At 41.6% G+C, this 15,269-nt stretch overlaps 2 protein-coding genes across 2 annotated transcripts in view; one reads left to right on the top strand and one right to left on the bottom strand.

Annotated features, from left to right (window-relative positions):
- The window catches only part of RAP1GAP2 (RAP1 GTPase activating protein 2), a 490,286-nt gene that overhangs the window by 363,937 nt on the left and 111,080 nt on the right, over nucleotides 1-15,269 (top strand). The window lies entirely within an intron of this gene.
- Nucleotides 8,561-9,511, bottom strand: LOC136322653 (olfactory receptor 3A1). Its single transcript, XM_066254558.1, has one exon. The coding sequence runs from the start codon at nucleotides 9,509-9,511 to the stop codon at nucleotides 8,561-8,563; it is 951 nt and encodes a 316-aa protein (XP_066110655.1).

Raw genomic sequence — 15,269 nt, 5'->3', positions numbered from 1 at the left:
TAAACTTCACATGCACCTTGCCTTGGGCTCTGCTTTGGTGGGAACCCAATTTTGACAGTCAGTACTGGGATAGCCCTAGGAAGCATATCCTCCGATGAAATTCTAGAACTGAGCCACCACTTACCAGTGCTTGGGGTAAGCGGGGTTGGTGATAACCCGTAACATAATTACTGAGTCTTGCTTGTGGAAAATTGGGATGAAGAATTGGTGGAAGGTGAAACACTGGGATGTGTGTTAGCTCTAGCACACTAATATTATGGGAATCATGGCAATTATAAGAATAGTGGAGTTTTAAGAATAAAGGATGGCCTTTATTAACTTTCTTGGAAGTCTTGAAGAAACAGAATGATGAGCCCAGGTCAACCAACTATCAATTCAGGTTATGTTGTGAAAGCCAGAAAACGTTTATGGCAACATTTAATGAGACATTAGTCTTCTGCAGCCACAAGGCAGACAGTGCTGAAAATCAGACCTTGGACCTAATTGTAAGGCTGGCAAAGCTGCAAGGTGTGGTGAATGTGCAGCTTAGCTGTGTCTCCTATGCTAGACGCAGAGCTCTGATGGGGAAGGAGTGAGAGCTTGAGTCCCAGGTGGGGATGTCTGAGAAGTGAAGCACAAAAATTTTGAACACCCAAACTCTCCTGAACTTGACTGGCAAAATTATCCTTGCCCCCCTGCTAGAGGAAGTCAACCTCCTTTTGCCCGAAGACCACACAAAGACCTTATATGAAGCAGATGCCTTAAAAGGTATTTCTTGTCTTCCTTAAGAATTTCTTCCACTTCTCAGACCCATCACAAACATCAGGGTTAGGTCTAAGCATATTCAAAAATCCTGTCTTTAATCCAAGAGGAAATAATTTACTCACTGAAAAGAATACTCAGACCCATCTGTGTTAGGCTGAATAATGGCCCCAAAGATATCCAGGCTCTAAATCCTAAAATCAACTTTATATGGCAGCCTGACTAGGTGATGGCACAGTGGATAGAGCATTATTAGCTTGGGACACTGAGCACCCAGGTTCAAAACCCTGAGGTCGCTGGCTTGATTGCAGGCTTGCCAGCTCGAGCATGGGGTCACCAGCTTAAGCATGAGATCACAGACATGACACCATGGTCACTGGCTTGAGCCAAGGTTGCTGGCTTCAGCAAGGGGTCACTGGCTCTGTTGGAGCTCCTCTTGTCAAGGCACATATGAGAAGCAATCAATAAACAACTAAGGTGTCACAACTATGAGTCAATACTTCTCATCTCTCTCCTTCCTGTCTATCTCTCAGCCCCTCTCACTAAAAAAAAAAAAAAAATTATATATGGTATATATAAATTTATATATATATATATATATATATATATATATATATATATATATATATATATATATATGGTAAAAAAAGACTGTAGATTGTTAGGGGTCTCAGCTTGGGAGCTTATCCTAGATCATCCAAGAGAGCCCTAAAAATAATCGTAAGAGTCCTTATCAGAGAGAGGTAGAGAGATATTTGATTACAGAAGAGAAAAAGGCAAATGATAACAGAAACAGAGTTTAGAGTGATGTGCCACAAGCCAAGGAATGTGAACAGCTGCTAGAAGCTGGAGGAGACAAAGAGTGAATTCTCCCCTGCAGCTTCCAGAAAGAACTTTTGCTGTTGATGCCTTGAAGTTAGCCCTGTAGGACTGACTTTGGATTGGTCTCCAGAACCATGAGAGAATAAATTTCTGTTGTTTTAAGTCACCAAGTTTATCATAATTTGTTATAGGAACAATAAGAAACTAGTACACTGACTAATATATCCTGGCAGAAACTGAAAGTTCCTTCAGTTTATAGAGGAGCAGTATGGGAATGGATCATGAAGACTGAAGGGGTAGTTAGAATATAAGACTGAATAGGGTGAGTGAATAGATATGGGAGCACTTTTCAGGATTCAGGATTTAATATTCTGGCAGGAATGTCCAGAGCTGGTTCCAATGAACTGCTGAGATGGCTCTTTGAAGTTGGATATTGGGTATAGGGCATCTGCAAGAACCACAGAGCGAGTTTGGTAGGCCGACCAGTGCAAGTGTGTCTTCATCCAAGTCACTGGTGGGAAGAGTGTTCCTAGCCCTTGCTTCAGAGGGTAGGAGCTGGTTTATGGGGTCACTTCAAGATCTGCAGTTGGCTTGCGGCCAGTGGGCCTCTCTCCAGGTACACAGAAGGAGAATGTGTCTTCTGACATGTGCCTGGACAAGCAGGATTGTTCCTGACCCATGACTACAAGGCCATTTTAATGTTTGCAACTTCACTGAGGTTGAAGAACCTGTCACAGGGGCATGACTGAGTGTATCTTTTCCTTGTCCTTGGGTGGGCAGGTCTGGTAGCTCAGAAGGGCTGGAGCTGGGTCACAGGCTACTTTAACATCCACATCCAGGACCAAGGTGGGTGGTGTTAGGTTCAGGTCCAGGGTCACTCACTTACCAACAGCCTCACTAACCAGGTGGAACTTTCGGTGACCCGGGGTCAGAGCAGTTTCTGTGACTCTCCACCTGAACACTCCTGATTGATATCTTACCCCACTCGACCCTGGGGCTTCCTGACAATCATCTCCCATCAGCCCTCTGAACATTCTTCCCTTAGTCAGCACCACCCTTCCTCCCCATGGTTGAAACCACCACAGGTGACAGAAGTGTTCCCCCTGCGGTGAGAAAGACAGCAAACCCAGTCCTGTCTAGGCTGAGGCTTTTCATCCTCTCACTGCTGATGCCACTAGGGCCTCAGCCCATGTGTTCACAGATACATAAATAAACTTCTTGTAAAATTCACCAGGCCTTGTGTGGCCCTCCTTTGGTGAAGTAACAGGTGGGGCTGCTCATGGGGCTGTAGCTGAGTCTACAGGGGGACAGGACTGTTTACTGTCTGCAAGTCTGCCACCTGAGCACAGGCCTGTCTTCTCAAAATAATCCTTGCTGGTCTTGGGCTCCACCAGGGTCTCCCAATCTCTTACCTAGATCCCAAATGTGCCACAAAGTTACTTTGATTTAAGTATGTCTGCCAAGTATTGTTGCTGAAAGGGAAATATGAATGGAGATCTTTTCTGCCATTTCTTGAAAATTATATATAATATTATATATATATAAACATATATCACATACATTATATATATGAACAAGTTTACATTTTATGGTGGTGAGCAATTTTTACTAACTGGAGAAAAGTTAGAACATATGCAGAAATAAATTCTTTACATATTAAATATTTGACTTAAAAAGAAATTTAAAAGTACTAGAAAAAAATCACTGACAAATATTTATACAGCATTTCGATGAAAAAGTCATTTTCCTAAGCATGACATAAAACAGGATAAATTTCATAAAAAATTTAAATTTATTTTGGGCAAGAAACACCCTAAACAAAGTTAAAGAATAATGGGAAATTGAGAAATATATTTGCAACATATATGGCAAAGAGATACTATCCCAACACATGAAGTGTTTCCATCAATCATTAAGATAAACTACCCCCAAAGGAGCAAAAGTGTGAATAGGCGATTATGAAAGAATAAATATAAAAAATAAATATATAAACATCTATCCAACCACAATAAACAAAGACATTGAAATTTTAAAATGATGCAATATTTAATTTATCAAAGTTTTATTTATGACACTCAGTGAAGTCAACAAGTGAGGTCACAAGCATTCTCAGTCTGATCTTAAAGGTTGCCCTGGAAATTTTTTCAAACTTAATCAAGACACAAAATAGTGCACAATTTTGGGCAAATAGAAAAGCAGAATGTTTACCAATATTTAACTGTATTTCCTTAGAATGCGTGCATACATACACAAATTACTTTAATGAATTTAACTAGTGAAAATAATTTCAGAAGTATAGAAAAATATAAAAATAAGAATATTTCCCCAGTATTACAATTACAAAAAAATAAAAGCAATAACTTGAATTACATCAATATAGGCTTGGTTAAAAAGACAGAATAATATAGGTTTGGTTAAAAAGACAGAGTATATACATGAAATAAAATATTATGTGGCCTTTAAAATGAATAAGATAGATTTGTTGATTGACATGCAAAGAATTATACTATATAATGCAAACAAGGACAAAACCAATGACAAAGTAGTCTGTTTTTAATATACGTTTGTATGTATGTGTGTGTTTATTTTTCTGAAAAGCTAAACACCAGCTATTATCAATAGTTAGTTTTAAATAACAGGATTATGGCGATAATGGTATAAAAGGGCAATGATGACATTCTATATTGTTAAAACTTTTACAATGTGATGTATTACATGTATGATTAAATTTTTAAGTAGCAAAGATTTCTAATCTGGAATAAAAAAGAAAAGAAAAATTCCAAAGGAAAATGAAGACTCCTTTTTTAAAAAAACAAACAAACCCTATTATCCTGGAGGTAGGCAGAGCACTGGAAATCAGTGTCCTTGGTCATTCCTTATGATGCTGAACTCATTGATTCATTCCGCCCCTGTGATGATGCCATGCAGAAGACCTCCCTTGAGGTTTTAGATGTGTTCATATGGCAGAAATACCAGGGGCACAGAGATTCTTAGAAGTGAACAAAAAGTTGAGTTTTATAGCAGGTTGAAATGCTTGTGGGTAGAAGTGGTTATGGCAGTAGTGATAATGCTTCAGGGTAAACAGTGAAATAGTCTTTCTGTTCACTCAGACTAGTAGAATCAGAAGACATCAGAGGTGAAAGAGCAATGATGAGGAGGTAAAGAACTTACTCAAGGTCAATAGCATTGTGGATGAGAAGAAGTGATAAGGCGACAACCATACTGCAGGTCTTCCTCGACAGTTTTCTTGACCCTTGGAGGAAGCTTGCTTTTTGTATCTTTTAAGTTTGGTGACTGAACTTGGAATGTCTTCCCTGAAATGGGATCAAGAACAATCCATCTTTCCCTCTTGTCTTTTGACAGTATTGGCATGCATGAACCAAAAGGCAGGGAGTAAATTGGTAAATTGAGTTAGTCACAAATTTCGATGAGATTTTAGAAATGTAGGTGAATAAAATATCAGCACTCCTTTTTTCTCTTTTCCCATCTGATAAAACTTCTCCCTGAAATTCTAGGAGCACCTTCTGTTTAGAGAAACAGAAAATAAATCCCAAATACTACATTTTTTTTAGCACTTTTATAAAAATTATTTTATTCTTGGTAGAGTGGTGGACTATAATGATGGCATTCGGGCTATTAGAACTGGCTATTGCTGGACAACACAGAATAGGAAATTACGCTGACCCACTAATTGTATTACCTGACTTCCTTCCTCTGCTCTTTTAACAGCTTCAAGCCATTTTAGCCAATCTCTCCATTCTTTCTCATCTTCTACTCTATCTCTAGCCTATTAGAACCTCTCCAATAACTCTACCCATTCTACTCAACCCCTTTTGCTTGCAATTATATCCTATTTCCCCCTATTCATCATCTTTCCTTTTAATTTTCCCACAAACTTCCCATCTCCAACCTTGTGTTGCTTCTATCATGTCCTCTTTTTTTTTTTTTTGTATTTTTCTGAAGCTGGAAACGGGGAGAGACAGTCAGACAGACTCCCGCATGCGCCCAACCGGGATCCACCCGGCACGCCCACCAGGGGCGACGCTCTGCCCACCAGGGGGCGATGCTCTGCCCCTCCGGGGCATTGCTCTGCCGCGACCAGAGCCACTCTAGCTCCTGGGGCAGAGGCCAAGGAGCCATCCTCAGTGCCCGGGCCATCTTTGCTCCAATGGAGCCTCAGCTGCGGGAGGGGAAGAGAGAGACAGAGAGGAAGGAGGGGGGGGGGGTGGAGAAGCAAATGGGCGCTTCTCCTATGTGCCCTGGCCGGGAATTGAACCCAGGTCCCCCGCACGCCAGGCCGACGCTCTACCGCTGAGCCAACCGGCCAGGGCCCTATCATGTCCTCTTCATCTCCATCTTATCCCATCTTTTTAATGCCTTTATCCTCATAAAATACCACAGGGAAGCCAATCCACATGTGCAGGCCAAAGGAAAATTTTAGGGAAATTCAATTGTGAAACATCAGTGGCATAGTAGAGATGCCACAAATGAGCGCTAGCCTCTAGGGAGGCTAGAAGGAAAACTAAAGGCTGATAAGCAGCACACAAGATGAGATAATGTTCTAGGTTACAGACTTTGTTCCTGATAAGGGAAATTTAGGGTGAGGTGTCACCAAATACAACAGGCTAGTATTTACATATGTGGATTATTTTAGCTAACAGGTTTGGTGACAGAATAAGAATTTAGAGGGGGAATTTCATATTGAGTAATCTGAGGGTGTTTTTTTAATGTTGAAATAATATTCAGATTATAAATGCTTATCTTTTCAAAAGATTTTAAACATCTGAGGAATGACAGATGACAAAAAGTTTTTTTGTGTTATAAGATTTACCATATGTGTTAATGAAATTTTAAAATCTTGCACACAGGGCTCATGCCCCCAGAATTACCACATTTCCCCATGTATAAGACGCACCCTTTTCCAAAATATTTGAGGTCTAAAAACTGGGTGTGTCTTATACAGTGGTTGTAGATTTTTTTTTACCTGCATTTTTGCCCTAGTTGTCTTTGCACTCATTGTTTCGCACTATTTACAGATATATTATGATAGGTTACGTCTTGCCATGTTCTGCCTGGAAATGGCTTAGAAACAATTTCTGTACAGTGCTGAATTCAAGTTAAAAGTGATCCAGTTTGCAAAAGTGAATGGAAATTGTGCTGTTGAAAGTAAATTTGGTCCTCCTTCAACTGAGGAATCAATCCGAGACTGGCTACAGGAAGAAGAAACCCTACAGGAAGAAGAAAACGCCATGGCAGAGGAAGGCTGTGAGAAGCAATTCAGCAGAATGGCCTGATTTAGAGAGGGGATTGAAGATACGGATTGAAAAGCAAAGGACAACTGGAATTCCTGTGTCCACAAAGATGGTTTAGCATGAGGCATGAAGAATTGCTGATGAAAAAGAAGTTACTGATTTCAAAGTAGGACACAATTGGGGCTTCAGATTCATGAAACAGAATGGACTAAGCATGCGTACATGCACCAGGCTTGCCCAAAAGATGCCTGAAAGCTATGAGCAGAAGGTCCTTGAATTTCATTGTTTTGTCATTCAATGTCAGAAGACATATCAGTTTGAGTTGGGACAGATTGCAAATATGGATGAAGTCCCTGTTCAATTTGATGTCCCAAGTAACAAAACTGTTGATAAGAAAGGGGTGAAAACTGTAACTGTGAAGACAAGTGGACATGAAAAGAGCCATTATGTTCTAGCTTGTTGTGCTGACGGAACCAAGCTGCCTCCTATGCTGATTTTCAATCACAAAACAATGCCAAAAGAAGACATTCCTTGTGGAGTGACTGTCCACGTTCATGACAAGGGTTGAATGGATCAAGATGGGATGAAGATCTGGTTTGAGAAACTTTGGAGAAGGAGACCAGTTGGGGTCTTATGCAAACTTGCCCTATTGGTGCTTGATCAGTTCAGGGCATGCAGAATAAAAAATACAAAGAAGATTGCTGCAGAGCAAAAAATAAAACTTGCCATCATACCTGGAGGCTTGACATCCCAGCTCCAACCTCTTGATGTCAGCATTAACAAACCCTTCAAAGCTGCCAGGAGAGACGAATGGAACCAATGGGTGAAGTCTTCTGCGGCCAATTTGACACCAGCAGGGAGAGTGAAGAAACTAACTAGAGGAGAAGTTTGTACCTGGGTGAAAAGATCCTGAGATAATATCAAGATTGAGATTATTGTCAAGTCATTTAAGAAGTTTGGCATTTCAAATGCCATAGATGGAACTGAGGATGAAGCAATATATGAAGACAGTGATTATCATCAGACACAGATGAGGACTAGCAAATGGATGGGAGTTTTGACAGTGATGAGGAGTTGTATGAATTTTATGATGAATAAAACTTGAGTTCAATAACTTTATGTAATACATTTTTTTTCCAAATTTCGGGTCCCAAAATTAAGGTACATCTAATTCATGAAGAAATACAGTATTAGAGAATACATGACCATACAGCCCCCCTCCATCCCCTCTATATCCCAGGACATCCTGGTGTGATAGGAAAGAGAGGAGATGTGTCTTTAGACTTGTAGAAGCCTGATAAGAGAAATAAAATAATCCTGATTTCTAGGTCTATGTTTTATAAACAGACCAACCATACCTGAACTTGAGGCAATCAGATGAGTGCTGGTGAGGAAATATGCAGGGACATCTTTGGGAGCCCAGGCTATAATCAGCCAGAGTCATTCGCTGCAGGACATGAACCTATAAGCAGTCAGGGTCTCCTACTTTTCACTTCTACCCAGAAAACGGATCACACTAAAGTTGTTATTTGTTAAAGAACTGACCTAGCATTAGTTTACATACCCATTGCCTATAACTGGGTGGGTTTCTTTGGGAAACAATAACTATTATCCCCTACTGGAAAAAAAAAATCCTCATGCTCAGAGAGATGGAAGCAGTTTTGGATTCTTTGTCCTAACTACTGGCCCCAGAAGATTTCTCCTTTAGTCCAAAAAGAGAAAAGGAAGAAGTGACACTGGGGACCTCAGCAAGTCAGTGACCACTTCCCTGTGATCACCCGCCAGAGAGCACCCTGCACATCAGGGTTCCTGAGGCTGTAGATGATTGGATTCAGCATGGGGTTGATGACCGTGTTAAAAATTCCTACCGCTTTATCTTTATCTGAAAGCTTGACTGAACCTAGTCGCATGTAGTTAAAGATACCTGAACCATAGAATATGGCAACCACAGTGAGATGGGAGCCACACGTGGAGAAGGCTTTCTTCCTGCCCTCCACTGAGCGGATTCGTAGAACTGCAGCGGCCACGTGAGCATAGGAGGTGACAATGAGAGCTGTGGGGGTACCTGCCATTAGGAAACCCACAGCAAAGAGCAGCCACTCGTTGAATTGGGTGCTGGAGCAGGAGAGCTGGAAGAGCTGTGGGAGGTCACAGTAGAAGTGATTGATCACATTGGGACCACAGAAGTTGAGCGTGGATATGGCCACAGTGTGGCTCAGTGCATTGGTAAAGGCACAGGCCCAAGACACAGCCACCAATATCCTCTGGACCATCTGACTCATGCGGGTGCTATAGGTGAGGGGCCGGCAGATGGCCAGGAATCGGTCATAAGCCATGGCTGTCAACAGGAAGCAGTCCACACCAACCAGGAGATGAAAGAAGAAAATCTGTGTGAGGCAGGCTCCATAAGGAACTGCACGCTTGTGGGACAAGAGACGACTCAACATTGAGGGAACAGTAACAGTGATGCACCCAATGTCCAGAACGGATAGGTTCCCCAGGAAAAAGTACATGGGGGTGTGGAGTTTGGGTTCCACCAAGATGGCTGCCAGGATGCTGAGGTTTCCCCCAACTGTGACCAGGTAGGCAAAGAGGAAGAGCACAAAGACAAGTGGCCATAGCTCTGGTGTCTCCACCAAGCCCAGCAGGATGAACTCAGTAACAGCAGTTCCATTGGTCCCAGATTCTGGCTGCATTAGTTTCTGCAGGGAAATATCCAAAGAGATAAAAAAAAATCATTCCTTTTAATACATTTATTCAAGAAAAAAAAAATTCCTTTCTATGTGCTGAGCCCTTTGCTCAGTCACCCCTCTCTGAGTAAGCACTTCCCACACTCAGCAACATACCACACTTATTAACACTTCATTCACTACATTCACCTTAACAGCTTTACTTCCTTCTCAGCTGTAAGGAGAGGTGACATCACTACTCTGGACCTCCCTCCTTGTCTTAATTGAAACAATCTCTTTGTAGAGATTATGAATGACAAAACCCTTGGGAAAGACAAATAAGTAGAAAGTGTATTTCTTGTTTTGTTTTGTTTTTAGGTGAGAGGAGGGGAGATAGTGAGGCAGACTCTTGCATGTGCCCCAACTGGGATCCACCTGGCAACTCCATCTGGGGTCAAAGCTCAAGTATGGAGCTATTTTTTGCACCTGAGGCTGATGTGCTTGGACCAACTGAGCTATCTTCAGTGCCTGGGGCCACACTGGAACCCACTGAGCCACTGGCTGAGGGGAGGAGGGTAAGAGGGAGAGGGATGAGAGGAGAAGCAGATGGTTGCTTCTCCGGTGTGCCTTGACCGGGAATCAAACATGGGATGTCTGTAGGCCAGGCCAAAGCTCCAGCCAGAGCCACTGGCCAGGGTCATAAAGTGTATTTCTGATATAAACTTATCAGAATAAATCTGGAACTTTCTCTTCTCAAAACTCATCTCTTCCCAGGATAAGCAAAAGAAGAATAAAAATACAGATTCTATCTTCAAAGAAATTAGTTAATAACCAAAACTGTGATGCACAAACTGGATGAGAGGCCTTCAAGAATAGTGGAGATCATATAGAGGGACAGAAAGAGAAAAATCCAGGACTATAGAAAGAGCTAGACAAGTACAATTTGCCATAGAAAAAGGGCACTCACTAGAAAATAAAACCAAAAGCCCTTCTTTGCAATTATGGGAGTAGGGCGCATAGTATGGCATCATTACCTGTTTTGATTTTGAGCTGGATTCAAGAAGCAGGAAAGCTAAATGAAGAACCTCACAGGCAAGCTGTATTTGCAGGCTGTAGCCAAGGCATAAATCTGGAGTGAAAGCTATAATACACTATTAACAGTTCTAGTTACTTATCTACATTGATTATGCTAAAATAACTTCCCCTGAATTGTGAATCATAAGGGTACCAGAAGACATAATAGGTATGCTAATGAGTGCTCCAAATATCTGGTAATGATACATACAGTGAAAAGTATAGGGCTTCAAGGAGAAGTAGGCAGAAACAGGATAATAGCTAGTGAATTTTAGAGACTTTCATAATAAATTTGACAGAAAAGTAAGGCTATAAAAGACCTCAATATAATTACCAGTAATTCCATAAAATTCAAGAGGAGGAAAGACTTTCAAGCTCACTTTACAAAACCAGTGTTATACTAATTCCAACACCTGATAAAGACACTGTAAAGAAATAAAATTGTAGGTCAATACCCCTGATGAATATAGATGCTAGAATCTTCAACAAAATATTAACAGATCAGATCTAGCAATACAATAAAACATCATACACCATGACCAAGTGGGATTTACTCTGGGGATGCAAGTTTGGTATAATATCCACAAATCAGTAAATGTGATGCACCATTTAAACCAAATGAAAAATAAAAATCACATGATCATATCGATTGAGGCAGAAAAAGCATTTGAAAGAGTCCAGCACTCATTTATGTTAAAAAATAAAATAAAAACTCTCAGCAATGCAGGATTAGAGGGAACATATCTCAACATAATAAAGGTCGTATATGACCAAACCACAGCCAACATCAAACTAAATGGGCAAACACTAAAAAAAGTTTCCCTTAAGATCAGGAACAAGAAAGGAATGTCTGCTCTCACCACTCTTATTCAACATAGTACTGGAAGTTCTAGCCACACCAATCAGACGAGTAGAAGAAATAAAAGGCATCCAAATTGGAAAGGAAGAAGTAAAACTGTTATTGTTGCATGAGATGATACTGTATATAGAAAACCTTAAAGATTCCCCCACAAAACTACTAGAACTTATAAATGAATTCAGTAAATAGCCGGATACAAAATAAATATTCAGAAATCAGTTGCATTTTGTACACCAGCAATGAACTATCAGACTTCACTTTGAGTGTGAACACAAAATAAAATACACAGATGATGCATTATAAAATTGTACACCTGAAACCCATATAATTTTGTTAACCAATGTCACCCCAATAAATTCAATAAAAATTTTTAAAAAGTATACAAAAATGCATATATTACTTATATACCATCAACATATGCTGGTGGAAAACATAATGCAAAATACACTCAAAAAACAAATTTTTAAAAAAATGAAATTCTTATGATATAATGTTAGTTGACTGAGTTAGGGTGCAAAATTATACAACATAATATTATTTTAATATTAAGACACACAAATACACTCTCACGCACACAAAGAAGCAAGACTTTAAGGAAATACCAAAAGTTATCAGTGGTTTCAGTAATAATATGGGTGATTTTTATTATCTTCTTTCTACTCTTTTCTACTTTCATATTTGTCTACAATTAATACAGATTATTTGAATATTATTTTATGAAGTACCAACTCTGGGCATGATCATAATATACCTATTAAGGCCCTGGCTGGTTGGCTCAGTGGTAGAAGTCCTGGGTTCGATTCCCTGTCAGGGCACACAGGAGAAGCAACTATCTGCTTCTCTACCCTTCCCCCTTCCTATTCTCTCTCTCTCTTTCCCTTCTGCAGCCATGGCTCAAAATGGTTTGAGCAAGTTGTCCCTGGGTGCTGAGGATGGCTCTGTGGTCTCGCCTCAGGCACTTGATTGCCAAGCAATGGAGCAGCAGCACCAGATGGGCACAGCACCGCCCAGTAGGGGGTTTGCCAAGTGGATCCTAGTCCAGGCACATGTGGGAGTCTGTCTCTGCCTCCCCACCTCTCACTTAATAAGATAATCGTAATAATATACCTATTAAGTCCCACATCACAATAAACTAACTGAAATAAAAAGAAACCATAAATCCCTTCCCCTGTGATTTCCACTGTACAGGCTGCCTCAATATCTTCAATACTGGCCCTGGCCGGTTGGCTCAGCGGTAGAGCGTCGGCCTAGCGTGCGGAGGAGCCGGGTTCGATTCCCGGCCAGGGCACACAGGAGAAGCGCCCATTTGCTTCTCCACCCCTCCGCCGCACTTTCCTCTCTGTCTCTCTCTTCCCCTTCCGCAGCCAAGGCTCCATTGGAGCAAAGATGGCCCGGGCGCTGGGGATGGCTCTGTGGCCTCTGCCTCAGGCGCTAGATAGAGTGGCTCTGGTCGCAATATGGCGACGCCCAGGATGGGCAGAGCATCGCCCCCTGGTGGGCAGAGCGTCGCCCCATGGTGGGCGTGCCGGGTGGATCCCGGTCGGGCGCATGCGGGAGTCTGTCTGACTGTCTCTCCCTGTTTCCAGCTTCAGAAAAAAATGAAAAAAAAAAATATATCTTCAATACTGACAGAATTTCCTGGGAGCTCCCTTCCCCTGTGATTTCCACTGTACAGGCTGCCCCAATATCTTCAATACTGACAGAATTTCCTGGGAGCATTCCCTGATAACAATTATAGCTAACATTACGAAGAAACTTACTCTGAGTTAGGCACCATGTGCAGTTCTAAATGCTCTACATATTGACACATTTATTCCTCATAACCTCCCTACTAGATGGATATCATTTTTAATCTTTGCTTTACAGGTCATCTGACTCCAGTAAATAGTTTGTGTCAAGGCTCTTAACCTTGACACAAACCATTGTTCTAAGAAACCCAAGGTATCTCATGGGTCATAAAGCCATGTCCTTCTCCTGCAGTTCTCTCTAAGACTTATTTCTGACTCATTCTTATGACTCAAAGACCCACTCCACAATTGCTAGAGCTGTGCCCTTGCAGATCCCAAAGTCTTGCCTTGCAGGTTGCAATAGCTAAAATCCAAACGAGTGCCTTGAGTGGATTAGTGTCAAAGTCAGCAGCTACCCCTTACTTTCCCTTTCTGTGTTAACCTGTGTCATCAAATTGCAAGCTTCATGACTTCCTATATCCTCACCTTTGCTTATACTATTTCCTCTATATACCATGTCCTTCTTCCAACATTACATGGTCAAAGTCTTCAAGAGTCAGCTCAAATGCTACCTCCCTGACCTGTGTCCATGATATTCACATCTTTAACATTCCCACTGCTCTTTGTCTTCTACATGGCACTTACCACTGCCCCTTCTGGCACAACCATCTAGAGATTCAATCCTCCAGTTCAACTTGAGGATAAGATTCAAGTCTGCTTTAACTTTAGGAACTATAGGCATAAATTCATTTCCATTATGTACCATTTCCTAAATCAATGAATAACTGCACTGGTTGCTGCATCTGTAAAATCAGGTGGTTCGACTCCTCAGTAACAACGGCAGCCCCTTCCCTGTACATGGGGCAGAGGGAGGGCCTGGAAAGAACTCACCTTGTGTCAGCACAGAGGCCAGCAGCCTTTATGGAACGGGATGTGAAGGGGATGAGACTCTGAACAAGCTCAGTCAGCTACTCCGGGGAAAAGTATGGGGTTATACATAGAAAATGAGACAAAGAGGCGGAGGCCATCTCTGACATGGGACTTTACCATACTGTTACCCTCCGGGACCTCAAAATTAGCCCAGAAGGGGGAGAAGAACACGGGGAGAGCTAAATACGGGTGGATAACACAAGCCCTAATAAACACCACAGGTAAAGCAGTGGGGACTCAGACTGCTGTGGCAATTTAGAATTTGTCCAAACATCATCTCCACTCCCTCCCCCTATTAATCTGTGGGGATAATTAGGGCAGTTACCATCACTTCGTTCAACACCTAGAACGTAGGGGAGCTGTTTGCTTTCCAAAGTCAGCTGGAGAACTAGAGGTGGAGCCGGGAAAGAAGCTGGGTCCCCAAACTGAAGGTCTTGCTCTCCCAGGTAGCCAGTCCAAATAGGACCTGTGGGCAGAGACAGGCTGACTCTTAAACCCGGGGATGAGGAAGAAACCCAAGAAAGGAGGCAAAAGCTGGAGAAACCTATTCAAACGTCAACTTCTTAATGAATCCTCAGGAACAAAGTACATTCTCACCAGGGGTCTCATTAGTGAGGGCCACAGAGACTGTGTCTTGAAAGTCCCATAATGATCCTGAGAGGTGGCAGTAGCACTACACTGTGCTGGAAGGGCCCAGAGACCCCTGGGAAGTTGTACCCTACCAGAAGCTTCTGGGCCAGGACCTTAGAAGGTGACTGTCTACTGATAAACATAAATGAAACAGGAAATTGAAGAGGCTGTGTCATGCTCTCACATCCTCCTCAATTAGTTACCCCCATTGGCCATGTGATAGCCTATCTTCTTTGGGAAGACTGGTGGACTTGCTAGATGAATAGACCTGCTCTTCTAGTTATTAGCAGCCCTTTAAACCCCAGTTTTCTTTTCTGTAGAATGAGAGTAATATCTGCTATTTAGGTTGCTGGGAGGATTGAATGAAGTAATACATAAAGTTCCTAGTAGACCACCAATGTTGTACTAACATAATAATTGATACTGTTTATCATGTGCTTGTTATGTCTGTTATACCATACCATGAGCTTTACATACACTAAATCCTTATCAACTCTTTTAACAATTCCATGAGGTAGATACCCTTATTATTTCCATTTTACAGATAAATAAATTGAGTGACTCG

Source organism: Saccopteryx bilineata, chromosome 2 (assembly GCF_036850765.1).
Source record: "Saccopteryx bilineata isolate mSacBil1 chromosome 2, mSacBil1_pri_phased_curated, whole genome shotgun sequence".
In the NCBI taxonomy this organism is placed as follows: domain Eukaryota; kingdom Metazoa; phylum Chordata; class Mammalia; order Chiroptera; family Emballonuridae; genus Saccopteryx; species Saccopteryx bilineata.
The sequence above is the reverse complement of the archived record's forward strand: the minus strand, read 5'-3'. Positions and strand labels throughout refer to the sequence as shown.

Bases quoted from the DNA above. Each gene is read 5' to 3' on its own strand.
- LOC136322653 (XM_066254558.1), bottom strand. From the start codon at position 9,511: ATGCAGCCAGAATCTGGGACCAATGGAACTGCTGTTACTGAGTTCATC.